The sequence below is a fragment of the Anolis carolinensis genome, unplaced genomic scaffold (assembly GCF_035594765.1).
Source record: "Anolis carolinensis isolate JA03-04 unplaced genomic scaffold, rAnoCar3.1.pri scaffold_8, whole genome shotgun sequence".
Lineage (NCBI taxonomy): Eukaryota > Metazoa > Chordata > Lepidosauria > Squamata > Dactyloidae > Anolis > Anolis carolinensis.
In genome coordinates, this window is record NW_026943819.1 from 24,020,369 (window position 1) to 24,040,612 (window position 20,244).

General features: G+C 41.0%; 1 protein-coding gene across 2 annotated transcripts; it reads right to left on the reverse strand.

Moving 5' to 3' along the window:
* Positions 1–2,216: 2,216 nt before the first annotated feature.
* nfrkb (nuclear factor related to kappaB binding protein) lies at positions 2,217–20,096 on the reverse strand. Of its 2 annotated transcripts, none has more exons than XM_008114346.3 (27): positions 19,949–20,096; positions 19,275–19,373; positions 18,858–19,000; positions 16,695–16,896; positions 15,942–16,069; positions 14,964–15,138; positions 14,441–14,542; positions 13,860–13,933; positions 13,177–13,261; positions 12,847–13,051; positions 12,143–12,251; positions 11,905–12,031; positions 11,306–11,371; positions 11,083–11,162; positions 10,538–10,581; positions 10,159–10,216; positions 9,564–9,738; positions 8,572–8,678; positions 8,031–8,154; positions 7,337–7,416; positions 6,781–7,010; positions 5,540–5,816; positions 5,040–5,306; positions 4,050–4,838; positions 3,564–3,670; positions 2,924–3,059; positions 2,217–2,475 (listed from the first exon to the last, which is right to left on the reverse strand). In XM_008114346.3, exons 3-27 carry the CDS (start codon positions 18,990–18,992, stop codon positions 2,350–2,352), a joined length of 4,008 nt encoding a protein of 1,335 aa, XP_008112553.1. In that variant the 5' UTR covers positions 18,993–19,000; positions 19,275–19,373; positions 19,949–20,096; the 3' UTR covers positions 2,217–2,349. The 2 variants fall into 2 exon arrangements, with proteins under 2 accessions (XP_008112553.1, XP_003223215.1); XM_003223167.4 differs by having other exon boundaries at positions 10,159–10,219.
* Between the last annotated feature and the right edge of the window lie 148 nt (positions 20,097–20,244).

Below are 20,244 nucleotides of genomic sequence, written 5' to 3' on the forward strand. Positions count from 1 at the left end.
CGGAAGATCTTTAAGGCCATTTCCAACACAACAGGCATAAAACTTGATTTATTTATCAAGATCATAAAATGAAGAGGAAGCTTTCCCTAGGAATGTCTGAAATGAATATAAATTGCTATTTGCTTAGCAAATAGTGTTATACATCTGGGTTTGATAGACACTGGGCTTATTCGATCTTTGTTTTCTACTGGAAAAACTGATGAAAGTCACAAAGAAAATAGTGAAATGTATAGTGAATGTATTCAATCACACTAAAATAACAGGCATAAATAAATACGTATTTGTATCCGAGTTGCTAGAGGAGATTCGGACGCTAGGACTCCAAAGCCTCGCAAAAACTTTGGTGTTAAATTAACACTTGTGTTTCAAAGGTGGTGCAGAGAAGGACCTGATTTGCCTTACTCCAGTGGTTCTCAACATGTGGGTCCCCAAGTGTTTTGGCCTACAACTCCCAGAAATCCCAGCCAGTTTACCAGTTGTTAGGATTTCTGGGAGTTGAAGGCCAAAACATCTGCGGGCTCACAGACAGGTAGAGAACCACTTCCTTACTCCATGATTTGTGACCGTCTCTGATTCCAGTAATGCAAATCAGGTTCTTCTCTGCATTACGGCTTATTTTCAGGGGATGTCTTATATTTCAAGCACCCTCAAAAATCCTGAAAAGTCATGCAAGGGCTTATTTTCAGGGAAACTATATATATGTGTGTGTGTGTGTATATATATATATACATACATATATATATATATACACACACACATACACACACACTACTTTTAAACTGTTGGGAGCACATAGCCTTTAAAAATGCTGATAGTGCAACAGAACCCATATTGCTGGGCTACATGTTGAACATTTTTGCCCTCCAGCAAATTCTTGGAAGACAAGATTTCACTCTGTGAACTAGGTTGGTTCGGCTTGAAGAAATACCGGAAAATCTGTGGCATTAAACTTTGGGGTAAGAAGCACATATGTGTGCTTGTTTGTATGGCATTTATTGACATACTATAAAGTTAGCACCGTGCTGTGTATAAAAAATATAATATTTAGCAGATGGGCAAGGAAGTGAACGCAGGCAGAGAAAGGCAGAAGGAAAGTGTTATGGATATGCTTTCATTTTCATCAATGATGACATTAGGGGTTTAGAAATAAAGACCAGGATTCTGCTCTTGCCAAATTCTTATTTCCAGAACAAACCTGAGTAGTCAGGCAAAAAGAGATGGACTATGGTCTGATAAAAAAAAGCCCTATATATAATTTGAATCCTACTAAGGAAAACAAGTTTGTGTGCATATATACAGGGTGTTTGAAAAAGAACTCCGTATTCACCATTTAATTTGAATTTAATATTTAATTTAATATTTAATTTAATTTAATATTTGCAAAATTCCAAATGGAATCATATTATTTCCAAATGGAAACACCAACAGAATGTTAAGCGTTGACTGCCAAAATATTAATTAATTAATTTTAGGGAGAAAGGGAAGAAACGTGAACAGTATTAGTTGGCTTGATATTCTTTTTAAGGTTTTGCAATGGGATTATATTGTTAATTTGGTATACAGTATACTGTTTTGCTGGGAATCCATTTACAGAAGGCAAAGCATTTGTAACAAAATAGTGCTAAAGTTTAGGCATCCACTTGTCTTCATAGATATTTTTTATTTAATATTTTTAAAAATAAATAGTAAAAGTGTGTAAACATAGCTTTCCTTAGATGTCAGATAATAACAAGGTATTTTCAGCTTTTTACCAGATCAATGGGTATTAAGCAAGAAAATGAAGCCTTTCCTAAGACATTCTGAAATGAAGAATATCTTTTAAAAATAAAAGCATGTATAATGTGAAAGAAGACATTAGAAAAACCCAAGCGGAGGTCTGTTAGCAGGTTAGGCAATAAATACCGAACTTCGTTGAGACAAGCTCCGCCTTCTCTGTCAGGAAACAAAATGAAGGAGAGAGATAGCATTTTTCTAAATACATATGTCTTTGAAATTCTGCCTTTAAAACAGGGAAAAGTACAGTTTTGGACACAAAAGTAGTTTTGGACTCCAACTCCCTGCTAGCTGTTAGGAATTGTGGAAGTTGAAGTCCAAAACACCTGGAGGGCTGAAGCTTGCCCATGCGTTTTAACCCAAATATGAAGATGTTAAGGCCATTTAGAATACAGCATTATGTGTTTGGAGCCTCTGCAGATTCTGAGTCAAAACAATGTTCAAATATATCTCACAGATGCTTTCAATGCATTGGAAACCCAATCACAGAGGGTCACGTCTGACTCCAAGCTGGAAGGAAATGGAATAAAAAGGACCAAAGTAACTCTGTAACACATTGTTGTTTTGGAGCTGGATTTACTGCTGGTCTTGGGTCTGTTTTGGAGACGGGGCGGCGGTGACGACCACAGTGGAGACTGCTTTGGCCGAACCGGAGACCGTTCCCTGTTGAAGATGGGAGGCCGGCACTGTCTGGATGCGCACCTGTGCAAAACAGAAAAGAGAAACACGAAAATTGCATGCTGAAAATACATATTTGATATAATCATGTCTAAGTCAACCTCATGTTTAACTCAAGGGCTTTATAAAATGATGGATTTTGGTATGACCCTTGGATAACGCTGGCTAACACACATTTCTGTTTCTGGGTATATTTGACCCATTCCTAAGTATATTTGACCTTCTGATTCCAAAAATGGAGCCAGTTTTCCCCGTCAACTCTAGTTTTTGAGATACAGAAGATACGCATCTACCAGTTGCCATCTGCTCGCGCATAAATAATCATGATAACTTTATCTAAGAAGCCCAATAATACCATAGATTTGCTTTGGAGTACATAGCAAATGCCCAGAGAAGACATTTGTGGATAAACAGCACCACAGATACGAGGGTCATACTGTAGTAACTACAGCTGGGAAATATGAACCCTCACCTGTGTGGCTTGGCCTTGTTGTTGCAACTGCTGCAGTTGCTGTGCTGTCAGGAAGCTCACTGGCTTGTTCCCGGCAATAAGCTTTGTCCCAGCTGGCATCGTGGTGAGGATGATATTCCTACCCAGTCCACTGATGCTATTGAAAGAAAGAAGGAAAGAAAATCAGCAGCGATGCACTGGCAATTATTATTGTTCAGATGCTTCTCTGGAGGGCACTCCACTTATAGTCTTTGGGTATTAGTCAGGCCTGCTCCCAAGCTCTGCGTATTTCTGCGTTAACAGGAAATATCTAATACAAAACTAAAGAAAACAATAAACATTCTCAGGGTTGTTGTGTGTTTTCCAGGCTGTATGGCCATGTTCCAGAAGTATTCTCTCCTGACGCTTCACCCACATCTATGGCAGTGCCAGTTTGAAAAGCTCTGCTGTAGAGGAAGTCAGATAAAAAGGCAACACTGGTGAACTATGAAATATCCACTATTAGATAAGTTTCAGGGAGCAAAATTGAATCAGCCGATTACAATATTTTGAAGCTTTCAAAATTAAATGTGCATTAATATAATTGTGGTGTGTTAGCCAACAGTAAATAGAAACTTAGCACTAATGGTGCCCAATGGTAGGTTCTTCCTATACGACTTACTTGGCCCCAAGATTGCCCTTAATGATGGGAGCAGTCACAACGCTCTTGCCTTTCACTGGCTGATTTAGGACTGACAGTGGCACTGTGATTCGCGCAGGCAGCTTCCCCTAAAGAAAATGAATTAGGATTAGAAGTTACAAACATTTGGCAGCAGTCTTTCTGCCATATAGTTCATGAAGAAAACAAAGATCCCCCCTCAACAGTTTTAGAGTGCGGCGGTATTTCTCTTTACACAGAACGATATATATATATCCATAGCCATTCTGTTACTGCCATTTTTAAATTGTTTTAGATTTTAGCCTGTTCTTGTAAGCCGGCCCGAGCCCTAGGGGAGTGGCGGCATATAAGTTTGAATAATAAATAAATAAATTACAGGGACAAATGCAACCATTCAAAATTGCAGCCTAGGCAAGACAAATCAGTTGACTGACATTTAAATTTAAAATTTCCAGTCCAATTGAACCCACATAAAAACATCTGACTTACTGCCTGGGAGGTGGATACAACAGTTGTGCTCACTGGAATCTGGCGCACGGTGGTGGTCCCCGTTCCGATCGTTATAGGTGTCCCTGCAGCTCCCGACACAACGGCCACTGCTTTGGATACTGATGCCGACATGGTCGGCAGAGAGACAGCCGAGGTAAGGACAGTGCCAGGCATGCTCACAGAAGAGGAAGAGGACATCTGCTTGGCATGCGTGGCAACAGTAATGGTCTGCCCAGCTTTCGAAGGCATCACTCCCATCCCCTGTACAATCCTGATAGTGGTGGCTGGCTTGCCTTCGGTGGTTGCAACCGTCGTGATGGCTTTGCCCTTCTGGTCTGCAACAGTCATGCCTAAAGCCGGCATCAGTCGGAAGGCCGAACCGGCGGACTCCACTGTCTTCAGATCCGGAGTCACTTTCACCACTGTGGACCCAGCGGAGCTTGGGGACGCCAAGGCTGGAGTGCTGGTCTTGGCCGGAGAGTCAGAAGACTGGATGGGACTGGACGTCACGCGCAGAGTGGCCGAGATGCCCTTCCCAGCAGAAGCACTCCCGGCAGCAGCAGTTGAGAAAAGGTCTTGTGTCAGTTTGACAGTGGTGACCTGAGACTTGGCCAAAGTAGCCATCATGTCTGGGGTGATGCGGAGAACGGTCTGCCCTTTGGCATCGGTCGTGATGGAAGAGGGAGGCAGGCGTAGGACATCCTTGCCTTGGATGCGGAAGTTGGAAGTGGTAAGTGGGATGCTGCTCCCAGGCTGGCTTTTCATGCCGAGCTGTCCAGTAATAGCCACCTATAAAGGAAAACCTACCATGCTGAATCTTAATCTCTTTCCCTGCATCCATCCACACAGGCATTCCACCAATTACTACCTATTTCCATCACTTCACCCTCTTGCCCCCTCCCACCAGTTCCTTATCTTATTATCAAAACACCCAGTACATAAAACAAATATTTTATATACAAAGTCCATGGCACTGCATGCAGCTCTTACCTGTTTGATAATATTTTGACCAGCTACATTCTGGAGGACAGCAGTGGATGAAGAGGAGGAAGATGACAAAGACGATGGTGTTGACGATGATAAAGAAATAGTGGAGACATTGGGTACAGAGCTGCTAGGAGAACTGGTTGTGGGCTTTGGAGCAGGGCTGGGAGCTGCAGAAATCCCAATGCCCGCAACACTGGCTGCCCCTGTTATAGCCGGTCTTTGCGTCTGGACTGGGCTGCTCTGGGCTTTCACTGGAACCGTCATAACAGCCTAATAATGGTGGTAGGAAATGCTTATCAACAAAGACAATCATCCCTTTTCAGAAAACACCATGCATTCATTAATACATGCATTCAGAACCAGTATGTCTCATACAACCAGAAATAACAAAACAAGAATCCTCCATTCCTTCAGAAAGACTTTTGGAAATACCCTTTTAAATGCTGCTCTTTTATATAACCCCTGAGCAATTCTTGACTTGCTTTAGAACAGATGTTGCTCACCTGAGGCAAGACTTTAGTTTGTGCAGAAGTGGAAGACACGCGGATCGGAGGAGCAGGCACTGCTGCGGGTGGAGGCTGTGTTGCCGCTGAGGCCGGCTGAGAGACAGGAGGGAGGCTAGAGGGCGCTGTCACCACTCTGACTTGGGGGAGTCCTGATGGGGATGAGTGGCTGCTCACGCGAGGAGGAGGTGGAGGCTGAGTCTGTGCAGGAGGACTTTGCGTGGTTGAGAGCAGCGTACCAAGCTGAGGCATGGTGGGAGAAGACACCAAAAGGATGCTATCCAGAAATCAGAGGGGAAAAAGACACTCTTAGCTAAAATAATCATGTCAGGGGTACTTTGATTGTGACTAGATGGCCCATGTGGTCTCTTCCAACTCTATGATTCTATGAAATGGACAAATAAAAATGCAGGGGACTGTTTAAACATGATAGCACAGCATCACTTGAAATAAAATCATTTCTAGATCATTTTTTGGCCAGAAATACTATCTGAACACATTTCTGCAATCAGCTTGAGAGACCGAAAGGTGCTTTTGACTGCCATGCCATTCATCACTGCTTCCATATTGTTCAGGCAGTGAGAAAATTTGAACTTTTTCTAAGGTTGGATCCACACTGTTATATGCAGTTAAACATGGTTCAATCTGCATTATATTTAAGCTACCATATAATGTAGCATAAATGGCATGATATGAAGTGTAGATGGGGCCTTAGTCTCCAATTCTTGAATCACCTTCAAGATGGATGACATTCATTAGAATGACAATGACTTATTAGAAGGAGAGCTTTTCTTCCCTAGAGATCTGATTAACTGTTTCTTTCCTTTATAGCTCTAACTGTGTTCTGTGTTTTCAACTGATGTCTCATGTTGCATTTTAAGAGGTTATTATACCATGGTAAGGAGGAGACAATGATGTAGGACTGGGGCAGGTCCCTCCCTGGTGTTGCCAAAACCTGAACTCATCAGCTTCCCAGTCAAAGAACCTGGTAGAACTTTATTCAATACAGGGAGGTGAACAAGATGCAGAGGATCTCTTACTGCTGTCATCTCTCATCAATAACTCAAGACAGCCATGTCTCCTTTCCTCGCTAGCTACTGGTGTCGCTCCAGGAACTAGATTAGCCATGCAGGATGACTTTTCTCCTCCTCGGGTTTTAAAACAGATTACATAACAAAGAATTCCTCCAAATCAAATCCAGTGAGTGCTTCTCCCACTACTATCCAAGACCTAAGGGTTACCTTTGATTGGGTTTAGCTTGTTCTGATGTAACACTTGGCAAATTCTTGCTAACCACAGAAATCGCTGGTGCTGGTGGCGGCGAAATAGGCATTGCTGGTACTGGAGGGGCCGTGGGGGTCACTGGCGTCACAGGCGTGGCTGGCATGCTGGAATCACTGAGGCTCAGCTGGCTTGGCTCGGAGGCGGCGCTGGTAGCCACTTTCACTGAGCTCTCCTTACTGCTGGATTTCTGCAGCCAAACAACAACAAGTATCCTTAAGCCACCAAGTCTATAACAGCAGTTAATTACTTACTTAAAGTATTTTATCATCACTTAAAACTCACCAATGGACAAAGATTAAAAACACTTTCAACAGAGTGAGCTATTGTGAAGTACAAGTGGACTGGGCTTTGATGGTGCCTTCCTTTATGGCACAAGGGGGTTGGATTGGATGACCTCTGGGGGGGGGGGTCTCTTCCAACTCTAGGATTCTATGAATTGCATATGCTTTGCATGCAAAGATTCAGAAATCCAAACCTTGCCATTGCAACACAGCTTTCTATCAGGAAACTTACTATTTTAGTAGGTGGCTTGGGCTTCTGTTGAAGAGCTTTCTTGGCCTTTGCTGCCGCAGCTTGAGCTTGATGAATCCGCTCTGCAAAGAAAATATAACAGTAATTCTCATACAGATGCTAATAAAAAGGCTGCACAGCTCAACAGTCTTTTTTTTAGTCCATGTGTCATTCCAACAATTTCTGCTGTTCAGTTAACGAAAAACTGCGCCAGAATAATTTGCCAGCCAGAGAGAAGCAGATCTTATATGAAAATTATAAAGCTCTGAATAGATGTTTATGACATTTTCTATAAATGTGTCCAGGAGGAGGCTTTTATGCTTTTCAGTCTGAATGACAAACAAGGGACAAGAGGGAAATTATATGCTCCATCTTTCCGATGACAGAATTTAGAGTAAATAGGTCAAAACATGTTTATATCATCTTGTTAGAAAAAAACTAGCAGCCCAGAATGTGTTAAACACCTTTTTAAAACTTCACATTCAGTTTAGTTTTATTTACACAATACTTAGTGGTACAAGCAAAAGGCTCCATTCTTGCACAATCTGAGTACCCTTGAATGTTATATGGGGAGATATGGGGATCTCTTCTCTACATTTTAAGTAAGACTCTACAAATATATTCTATCTTATATTTTTATCATTACCCTAATATTACTGCAAAACCGGTAGTCTAGTATCCTCTACAGAGCACCTACCAAATTCTTCCTCGCTCCTGTCTCGATGAAGATATATCCACAGTTTGCGTCCAGTATCATATTTTACACAGGGATCCTTTTCATAATGCAATCTATCCAGTGCCCCACTCACCACAGTGTTAACCTGGAAAGGGAAATAAGCAGCAAAATAGATTCAACTGGGAGTCAACACAGCAAGTGTGCAGATAGGAAGGGGAGAAAAGAGTATTGGCACATTAAAAATAACCTTGTCCCTAAATTATCCCAATCTGTGATAGGAAAAAGACAGAGAGATATTAATAATAAGACAGATCTCTCCCTATCAAGACTTATAACCTTCCATGGACATCATATGTCTAATTCCAAAATGACACTAATTCTATGCTGTACTGCATTGCAATTCTGCATACCACCGTCAACTGTACAACTCTGCAAACCTGTCCATAGCTGTGAAAGGAAGGGCAACAATATTCATCATGAAATCTTCCCGCATTTAGTGGAAAGTATTTTTCCTTAAAAGATACTCTTGTGAAAGAAGAAGTAACAACTGCCTGGCAATTACCTGAGCACTTGTGACATCGGGAGCAAGGAACTGGGAGTCTTTAAGCAGCTCGCAGATTTCAGCACGAGTCCCTTCTCCGTTCGGAAGGCGGGCAGCAGCATCCCGGACTGAGACAGCAAAAAATATCAAACCATAGTCAAAGCTGAAACGGAAAGTGCAGTTCTCAAACCATTCATGTCCCAATTGCCTCTGGCTTATAAACCTCAACTCTGGGTTGTGCTGTCATTCCAACATTACCTTTAATAGCAACCATCCCCTCCCAAGTAAGGACTTTTCTCCACATCACTTAAATAAAGGCAGACAACGATGGTTAACCAGATGTTTTCTGAGTGCAACTCTGAACCATTCTCATCTATACTAGTTAGGGCCAACAGACACAGTATCCCCAAAATCATAGAATCATAAAATCGTAGAGTTGAAAGAGACCTCATGGGCCATCCAGTCCAACCCCCTGCAAGAAGCAGGAAAATCTCACCTGGACAGCCCAAGTTGCCCAGGCCTGATAACTCAACCAATCTCAATCCTCTCCTTTCCAATTCCACAAAGAATAAGAAAGTAGATAATGGGCAAGATCTCTGCCTGAGGAGTTGGAGAGCTAATGGCAGATTTGGCATTCGTGAACCACATTAACAAGTAGTCAAACTTCATAAGACAGCTGCATCCTTTCTGTAACTTCCTATCCTGATCGTTTTTTTAAAAAAACTTAACGTTTAAATGGCACCCCAGATTTAAAAAGACATGGCAGTAGCTTGAAGATCTCGGTCTTTGAGGTATCACTACCATGTCTCCTTTAGCGAGAGATACCAAAAATTGAACTTGAGACCCTTGTTCAGATTCTGCATTTCAAAGACCAATTTTCAAAGTGTCTCAGCATAAACAAATCACATTCTACATGGAAGCATTACTGACCATTCCCTTTCATCTTTGTAAAAATATGTATATGGCAGCAATACACCTCCCACTCACACACACAAGTGAGAATGCCAACTTACCAAGAGACAAGATGGTGACATATGCAGGCCTGTCTGATCGCAGCAGAGAGTGTTCTCGGGCTTTGTTCAGAGATGTCTCCTTGTCAAATACGCCCTTCACGGGACCCACCACTGACTCAAAGCCATGCATGCGGAACGTGAACGCTTTGTGGGGCTGGCTGTATCGGTAACGCTCCTGTGCATGTGGGAACGGAGGACACCCAGGTAAGGAAGATAATACCACACATTTCCAAATGAGCAGCAAACAATTAATTCTTACTTCTGGTTTAATAGTACAGACTGAAATCAGGAAGAGTGGTGGCTTATATTTCAGCTAAAGTACAACATATAACAAGGTGCCTATTAAGGAGGCACCACTATTTGAAACACTGACCAACAGCTCACTGAATATGTATGGCGGGTTTGTATGAGCCAAGGTTACCTTGATCAGACATAAATACAGGATCATGAGTAAAAAGGGGGATATATCATGTGGGAAGGAAAAATGTATGTTCCTGGTTCCATGCTGTCCTTCTGTTGGTTAATTTCTAAGGGATCCTTGCAAACCTTTGTCATTACCCAACAATATTTGACAGAGGATGCATGCTGTCTTCACCTGTTCCTGGAACACCCGTTTCTCTTCCCCGGTGCTAGGCCGGACCACGTAGTCAGTCCTTCTGAAACAAACGACAGCGTGAGGCTTGGGAAAATACAGCCCAGAGAATAAGGCCTCCACTGCATAATACAGCAGTGTTATGGGGGCACTGTAATGCAGAGGTGCTCCTCGCCAAGTGAAAGGTAAATCAGGGAATAGGGACTCTGCCTTAGTAAAAATTATAGCTCAAATACACAAGTATGTTGGAGGTGAAAGAAAAAAAAGATGCACCTAGTTTCTGCTGGACACGAGAAACAGCAAAGCTTTGGGAAGCAGTCAACAATGTTCATTCCACAGTTCTGGTGATTTCGACACATTTCCGAACCAATTATGTACTTACACTCGGGGAACAGGTATAGTAGCATCTGAGCTATCTTCGTTGTCCTGCAATGAGAAGTATAATATCAAGCATAGTTGATGTGCCCATAGGAATATTTGGGATCCATACGAAACACAGTGCAGCGTAGCCAGTGCAATATGGTAGAAAAAAGAGAGAGAAAATACTTTGGATGTTTTTGCAAAAGAAAAAAAAAAGGAAATCCATCTGGTTAGGAAATGAGATAGTCAAAAGAGTATTATGTACACTTCAGTAGAAGAGCCCCTATATATTGGCTCTCATGTGTGAATTTAAGCCATCCCTGAGGCAGGAGCTTCACTGATGTTCCCTTCCTGAACAAAGAACTGGTGGTAATTATTATTATTATTATTATTATTATTATTATTATTATTATATTTTATTACACACCTCTCCATGCTTTTGGAAGAAGGGGAAAGTGAATTTTCTAGGCAGGAGGTGAAATAAAAAGGCTTGAGTTAAATAAGTCAAAGAAAGATGTGCAAGGGCTAATGTTCCTTTGCTTCCAAATGCTGCCATATTCATCTCACCTTGAAGAAGACTTGGTCTTTTGTCTCCAACCACAGCTGGAAGAGTGCTGCCAGCTCCTTCTCGTGGTCTTGGGAAGAACCTTGGGCATTAGAAAGCAGAAACGGCAACATGGATTACTATGAACAACTATTATTATCCATCTTATAGTACAGGCATGGGCAACCTCGAGAGGTCAGCTGACAGCATTTATTAACGTGAAGGCCCAAGGTAGGAAAAAATTACCTATCAGTTTCCACTGCTGAGTTTTTTCCTTAAATTCAACAAATGGAGAAGACGTGGAAGGAGCATCTGCAACCAAAACAGGAAAAAATGTAGCAAATTTAACTCAGGCTATAGGATTATGTTAAAATTCAACATATTTACAGTATGGGGTCGGATCTGATGAAACAAGGAGAAACTACTTTGTTAATATGTACATTTCTGGAGAAAAAACCCTAGAGATTACACTTCTTCTGTGTAACACTAAATTGAGGAAAGCTCTTACAATAACAGAAAGAGTATTCCATTTGTAGAAGGACACTGGCCCATTGAGATGATCAGTACACATTGGCATGGATGCATAAAACACATAGCTTTAGGGCTAATTTCACCTTCTAGATCTCTGAACCAAGCATCTGAGGGACATAATCAGTTGTATGATATTGCTTTAAGTCTAATGTCAGCACTTGGGACTCGCCAGATGCCTGCATTGCTCCAAGAAAAACAACAGCAAGTACTACCTGCAAGCTCTGCAATCTGACACTAAATTGTTTGAATTTGCAGAAAATTCTAAAAGCAGCAATTCTGGGGTTTTTTTTACGAATTGACGGAATAGGACTTACCTGCGCTGTCACCGGTGAGATACTGCAGGGCTGGCAGAACAAGTTCAGACCAGTTTGGGACAAAGGAGAACCAGCTGTTCAGGGTGCTCGCAGGAGAGGACTGCCAGTCCATAACTTTATCCTCAAGCTGGGCAAAAGAAGGCAACAATCTGAATTTGTATCACTTGTATACACTGTCATTTGCCATAAATAAATAAAAGCTACACACAGGGGAGATGCACAAAAGTCAAACTCTTACCACTGAGAGACTAGCAGGCCCTTCTATAAGCAAAATCTCCAGAAGAAGAGAGAAAAAACTGGAGGAAATTTCATTTATTCCAAGGCAGGGCTTGATATCTTCAAGAGGCCTTTAACAGAAGAAAGATAATGTTTTAATCTAATCAGAATACCCAGCTCCCATGACTGAAATACATAGTGCTGGCCTATCCTTTCATATGTAAAGAAGCTTCCAACAGACTTTAAAAAAAAGGAATCCTACAAAAAAAAGCCTATCAATTGATTGCAAATTTGGAATGAGAGGCTACTAAAAGTGAGAGGTTCCTTTAACAACACATTAACAGAACCAGTTATGAACGTGTCTTTCCTATAACCACAAAGTCTTAGCTATGAGGGCTTAGCATTTTTTAGGAATTTACATTTCCTTGCCCGCAGTCCATGTATTTTTAGTCACACTTCCTAGTGTTCTTTGCAAGACGATGTGCTTTGCTTTTCCTTTTACATTATATCACCGCATTATCGTATGTCATCCATTTTACGCCTAACCACTCTGAATCACAGAATATATGGATATACTCAGGCCACGTTATTCCTCACAATGAGACATTGATCTTATCGGGGGGGAAAGTGTTTTTATACTAAACTTATCTGATTTAATTTGCATTTAGCTACAATTGTCCTCTTACTATTCGTAGACTACATCAATTGCTTTGAGAAGCAACTTACTCTTCCTTCACTGATGGAAGAGACGGCGAATCCCAGATGGGAGGAATTGGGGATGGATCCTGAGATATCGAAGGCATTCCTCCTTCGGGGTTTCCTAAGGACTCAGAGAAGTCTTCCGCCTCCAATTTAATCACTTTTAGCTTTTTCTTCTTTTTCTCTTCCTTTTCCTTCACCTTCTTTTTGAGAACCGCAAGGTCAAACAAGGCTTTTTGTTATAAAAAAAAGGTAAGAATTACTGTGTTACATTATGCAGTTGAAAGATACCAAAGAATAGATACAAAAAGGATTTAAATACATAAAGGGATATGGAATCATATCCGAACCACTAACCTGCCAGGGATCCCTTTCTGCCTACATTCACGCGTGACATGATGTCATTCAGAGTCAAGTCCCCAGTTATTAAATCAGGATGGTTCTGTACAGATGAAAGAGGCACTCAATGAGGAGAAAAGCAAAAAGAGCAACCACCAAATGAGGTTTACCTCTGATTCTCAGATTTCTCCTCTGCACTAACTATATCAGATATGGGCAAACTTCGGCCTAGATTTCCCTAATTCCTCCTGAAAAGTGAACCTGACTAAGTGAACTAGTTGTCCATGTAAAGTTGTTCTACAAGTTATTTGTTTTCAGTTTCACTGGTGCTAGAAAATTTCCAAATTGCTTTTTATGCTGAAATAGACTACTATGGCTATGTCTCAGAATACTATCTCCCTAATGACTGATAATAATAATAATAATAATAATAATAATAATAATAATAATAATAATAAGATAATAATAATAATCTCCTGCAGCCTTGAGGCCGAATGCCTGTTCCTTGCAGCCAATCGAAGCAGCAAGCCTTGGCATGTTTATTTGGAATAAGAGAAGTAAACCCAATTCAACACAGTGCAACTTCTTTCTAAGTAATTATGGAAGATATTGGGTGAATACTTTCAGTTGCCCTGTTTTATCCGTTCCTTTGCTACCTTATTAAGTGGCAATGCTAATGGAGTGAGTCATGGCTAACTTACAGGCTGTCGTTTGCGTTTTTCGTGGTGCTTCTTCAGCATGAACTTCAGAACGTTCTCATCAAAGTCCATTTTATCTGAGGATAAGAAAGTCAAATAACATTGAAAGCGTTATGTGAGGCTGTTTACAAACTTCATTTTAAAAACGGCTTATCTTGACAGACTTAGGTCCGGTCTATTATGCAGCCTTCTAATTAGTAGACTGCCTCTTGCAGGTTTACTAAACAAACATATTTGATGTTGTTCAGATCATACATCGATGGTGTTATACACATAACGAGATGTTGATAATGGCAGAAGTATAATGTGTTAATAAACAGAAATAAAACAAGTCTTGACATTTCTTGCAAGAATGGTAAACACACATTCTGCATTGTTTGTGGTGCAGTATAACAATAAATACACAAGGCAATCGTACTCTTTACTAAAGGGATGAACAGTTTCCTTAACAATAGATTGGCCTCTAGGAAAAGTAGAAGAAACAGAAGAAACATTTAGAAATGTTTAAGTCAAGAAAGCAAATCACTGGCATCTACATTACAAAACTTCAAGATGAACCAGAACATGATATCACTTGATTTTACCTGCAGTTTTCATATCTTGAGTTGATAATGTTGGTAATACCCTGAGAGGTACCGTAGGACTTGGGCAATGAGCTGGGGAATTTGGAATCCAGGAACTAAGATCTGAAATGCAAAATTGCAAGGTTTCTACACAGAACTGCCAACAAACCTGAATATTTAATTATGTTCCTAAGCAATTACAGCAAATCCACACATCCAAGTTACCAGGTAGTTCCTTTTTATACAAAAAAATTAAACCGCTAGGGAAATAAAGGAATTTCTAATACATTTTGTACAAGGCGATTTCCCTGGTTATGGTGTTAAAGTTGGCTTACTTTGGGCACCAAACATGGCATTTAAAAACCCAGGGAGTTTAGAATTTTAAAATTTGCTTAATATGCTTTCATCATATTCTCGTTATTTTTAAATCTGGAGTTGTTCTCAATTGTTTACATCGTTTCATTTGTATGTCGCTCAAAGATCTCCTGAATGAAGATTGAGACAGAAATATTGCAAGGAAGAGCTCTAAAACACAATCTGTTACCTTCTTCATCAGAGGATAAAGCAGTATCTCCACATTCCTCTTTCACTTCCCTGAGGATTTTCAGGTACCGCCGATGCGTCTGTCTGTCTCGCTCTTCAGCAGCGTAAGCAGCTGCTGAGTATTTCCTCTTCACAGCCAGATTAGGACCACCTTTCTTGGCCAGCTCTAAAAGATGCTGAAACAGATATGTCCACAAGTCAACAAGATGAGTGCCATTTGAGTAGCTATAACATTTGAAAAATTATAGAACAAGTTACGAATTAATTTTCAATCAAAGCACCCACAACAGATAGCCATTCAGCCTCATATTATTGGAAGAGATCGCATGGGCCATCCAGTCCAACCCCCTGCCATGTAGGAAAAGCACAATCAATACACCCACGACAGACAGCTATCCAACCTCAGCTTAAAAGCCTCCACGGAACTTTGAAGCAGTGAGTTTCACTGGTGAACAACTCTCTTCATGGTCAAGAAATTCTCCCTAATGTTCAAGTTGAATCTCCTTTCCTGTAATTTGAACCCATTGCTCCACTGACTCCCTAGTCTCAAGGGCAGCAGAAAATAAGCCTGCTCCTTCGTCCTTATGACATCTTTTCAAATATTTAAACATGGCTCTCATGTTTATATTCACATTCCCAAGATAAAAAAACAGAACTTGGAACAACAGACTAACACAACAAGCTGCTTTTGTGAGTCAACTCAGGCAGCAGCAAAAAGGAATACCTTTGTTTGCAAATCTGCTACCTTAGCAGACAATACCAACCTACATGGCATCATAGTAAAAGGCAACATATTCATATTCTTATGCATGCTCTGTTAAAAATACTTGAGCGTTACACATTCCTTAAGTCTGTAGAATTTATAGCAGACTTCCTTGGATCCCAACTTGTACTAGGCAATTGAGAAACCAGGACTATCCCTCCAGTCCCAAACATGTTCAGGGATCTATATTTCATTTCAGTTTCTTGAAATACTTACATTTCGGGAGGCTAAGATCTGTTTCAGCAACCTATAGAAGTACTGCTGCTGGGAACTGAGGTAGCGCTTGTATTGGGATTTGAAGCACAGCTGCCGATATTTTACTACCTCAGGGTTGAAGTGACCATCTGGAATAAGAATATCACTGCTACTTTTCATTGTATTGTCCAAAAGATATTTTTCCTCTAATAAGGACCACTCCAAAGGTTTCCAGAAATCAATTTTCAAGAGAAAGAAGGCACTGAGGACTTTCCTCTGCGGTTATACAATAGCCAAGTCATGCAGATTAAAAATGGCAAAGTATGAAGTTGTATATTTTAAAAAAGACCAGAATAGGAAAGCAAAGTTAACTGGCAAAACATTTTAGAGGTCTAACTCATTTCAATGTACACAGAAAGGGGTATATAACAGTATTTCCAGATATCTTTGCCTTAACTCCTCAACTTCTTTGAAATTTAAGGACATGTCAATATATGAATGGCAGATATTATCTGAAGTTTCTGCACTTCTATATGTTCAGCAATATCAAATATGTGGGAACCCATATTCAGAGAAAAGTAAAAGATTACTTCCATCCTTAAAAATGTAGACTCGCTGGACTCAAGAGACAGATGTGCCCTATTTATTCATATTTAAATCCATATCCTTCCCAAAACCCAAGTCCTCAAGGTAAATAAAACATTAAAACTGAGCACACAACAACATTACTTATAAGAACATACATTTAAATTTATATATAAAGCGACCACGCACCTCGGAACAGCTTCTGGGCAATGTGTAAAGGATTTCCAAACCGGAAGTTTTCTCCATTGAACAGAGACAAAATGAGATTGTTTTGGTGCTCTGTGTTGTTTTCTGGGAAGTGGGGCAAGAACTTCTTCAAGTGTTCTCGCTGCGATTCCACCAGGACATCTTGCCATGTGGACAGGCTGACAACTTCAAAAAAGATCTCCGGCTACATGAGAAGGAGCAAAATGAACATAAATAATTGTCAGAAGAGACTGCATCAGACATCTAGTCCAACCCATAATGTAATACAATATACTAATAATACAATATAATAATATTAATTATATATTATTTATTACATGTAATATTACTAGTAATATTACATTATAATGATATAGTACAATATAGTAATTAAATGCTTATATATTGTGCTATGCTAATAATATATTGTATATACATTTGATTTGTAAGCCGTTCTGAGTCCCCTTTGGGGTGAGAAAAGCGGGATATAAATATAGTAAATAAATAATAAATAACCCCCTTCTGTCACACAAGAAAACCACCATCAAAGCACCCATGACAGATGGCCATTCAGCCTGTTTAAAAGCCTCCAGGAAGGAGCTTCCAACACACACTTAGACAGAGTTATGCTGTTGAACAGCTCTTTGGGTTAGGAAATTTTTCCTAATGATCAGATAGAATTTCTTTTCCTGTCATTTGAACCCATTGCTCCATTGAGACCCAGTCTCCAGGGCAGCAGAAACAAGCCTGCTCCCTCCTCCTTATGACATCCTTTCACTTATTTATACATAGCTATCATGTCTCCTCTCAACCTTCTCTTCTGAGGCTAAACAGTTCTTTAAGCTGCTCCTCAAAGGGACCCATGGTTTCCAGACATTTGATCATTTTAGTCGCATTCCTCTGGACACCTTTCACTTTGTCAATATCCCTCTTGAATTGGAGACAGTATTCCAGGTGAGGTCTGACCAAAGCAGAACAGAAGAGCACCACGAGTGCCCTTGATCTAGACATGATACTTCTTTTGATGCATTGGCTTTTTAAGCTGCTGCATCACATTGTTGGCTCATGTTCAACTTGTTGTCCACTAAGAGCCCTTTCACACAGCCATATAACCCAAAATATCAAGGCAGAAAATCCCACAGTATCTTCTTTGAACTGGGTAATCTGAGTCCACACTGCCATATATTCCAATTCAAAGCAAAAAATGTGGGATTTTATTCAGCTGTGTGGAAGGGGCCTCAGACTCTAAGATCTCTTTCACGTGTTAACTCTGTTGTCGAGTCAAGAGGTAGCTAAAGCAACTACTTTCAATGTCATTTTCACTGGCCAAGAGCTTCTCTGTATAGTGTTAAGGAGTTTGGCCATTTAATCTGTCCCTTTGACAAAAGCCTGGTTGACCTTTGTAGTAGCAATGGTACCATCCACATGGAGCTTGGCCTCCCAAAAGCATGAAATTCTACTGCCACAGAAAGGCACAGAAGATGCATTATTTAATGCTGGCGGTAAAGCCATCCCTCACTGAATCACATTTGTAATGGTTCCTCAAGAATGTAAAAAACGCTCCCTTTGCACTGCTGTTTCACATGATTTGGGGAAGAGAGGCATAATTTATCTATTTATTAGCAACATTTATATCCCGCCCTTCTCACCCCAAAGGGGACTCAGGGCAGCTTACAAGTTATATTTACATACTATATATTATATTATTAACATAGCACAATATAAACATTATATATTACTATATTGTACTATAAAAGCATATTATATTATTATAGTATAATAATAATATAGTATAATAATATAGTATAATATCAAATCCCAGGAGCGGAGTGAGCACCTGCTGTTAGCTCCAACTTCTGCCAACCTAGCAGTTCGAAAACATGCCTATGTGAGTAGATCAATAGGTACAACTCTGGTGGGAAGGTAACTGCACCCCATGCAGTCATGCCGGCCACATGACCTTGGAGGTGTCTACGGACAACGCCAGCTCTTCGGCTTAGAAATTGAGATGAGCACCAACCCCCAGAGTCGGTCACAACTGGACTTAACATCAGGGGAAACCTTTACTTTTGCCTTTTTATATTATTAGTAGATCACAATATGAATATTATATATTATGATATTGTTATAATTGACTCAGGTGGAATGATTACTACTTGTCCTCACATCCTCCAAGAGATCTTCCGGCAGGCTGATGCGTATGGACCCCAGCATGCAGTCCTCCATGATTTGTGTGCCATTTCCTTCTCCAGAAGGGCCCAGCTCCAAGGGGTCAGTCAGCATGTGATCCAGGGAATCCATGGTTTTGTCTTTAAACAAAAAGACAGGAAATATAATATAATCGTCATCGATTAAGGCATGCATGGGCAAACTTTGGCCCTCTGGGTGTCTTGGACTCCAACTCCCACAATTCCTAACAGCCTCAGGCCCTTTCCTTTTCCCCCTCAGCCGCTTAAGCGGCTGAGGGGGAAAAGGAAGGGGCCTGAGGCTGTTAGGAATTGTGGGAGTTGGAGTCCAAGACACCCAGAGGGCCAAAATTTGCCTACTCCAGGATTAATATGTTAATACGGCAGTTTTATTTACCTTTTATTTGACGAACACGCAGCTCTTTTCGCTAGGGACCACGAAGGCCAGTCAAAGAGAGTAGAAAGTGACACACAGCAGCCATTGGGAAGGATGATCCTTGGGAGAATCAGTGAAAAGCACATTAAACCAACTACAGTAGAGTCTCACTTATCCAACACTCGCTTATCCAACGTTCTGGATTATCCAACGCATTTTTGTAGTCAATGTTTTCAATACATCGTGATATTTTGGTGCTAAATTCGTAAATACAGTAATTACTACATAGCATTAATGTGTAATGAACTACTTTTTCTGTCAAATCTGTTGTATAACATGATGTTCTGGTGCTTAATTTGTAAAATCATAACCTAATTTGATGTTTAATAGGCTTTTCCTTAATCCCTCCTTATTATCCAACATATTCGCTTATCCAACATTCTGCCGGCCCGTTTATGTTGGATAAGCGAGACTCTACTGTATTTGGGAACTGAGAGGCCCATGTTCTGGTGTGGGTGTCTCTCCACCAGGCATGGGCAAACCTGGGCCCTCCAGATGTTTTGGACTACAACTCCCACAATCCCTAACTGTGAAATGACAGCCCTTCCCCTGCCCTGCCTCCAGGCTATGGGATCAAGGGAGTTGCAGCTCTGACAAGGCCTTGAGAACTCCCCACTGCCCCCCACATTGCATACCAGAGACGACTAGGCCTTGTATTCCTTCAGCAGGCCTTGAAAGCCCTCAGCTTCCCGTCCCGGCCTCTTCACCTGCTCTCAGACAAGGCATTCTGCTTCCAGGTCGTGGAAGAAGGCGCTGGGGGCGTGGCTTGCAGGAGCTCCGCCTCCCTAGCGCTTGCGCCGTCCGCTCGATCTCTACTCGCCCAGCCGCTATACAGCGCATGCGCTCTTCCTCCCAGTGTTTTGTCTAGGAATGAGATGTTTACATTTGAGGGATTTCTCTGATCCTGGTCCCCAATGTTGTATTAATACCG

Excerpts from the sequence above, each read along its gene's own strand:
- nfrkb (XM_003223167.4), bottom strand. The coding sequence starts at position 18,992 with ATGGATTCCCTGGATCACATGCTGACTGACCCCTTGGAGCTGGGCCCT. Across the intron at positions 15,139-15,941 it reads AGATCTTAGCCTCCCGAAAT|CATCTTTTAGAGCTGGCCAA; the intron begins GTAAGTATTTCA and ends TATCTGTTTCAG. Across the intron at positions 9,739-10,158 it reads AACGGGTGTTCCAGGAACAG|GAGCGTTACCGATACAGCCA; the intron begins GTGAAGACAGCA and ends CCACATGCACAG.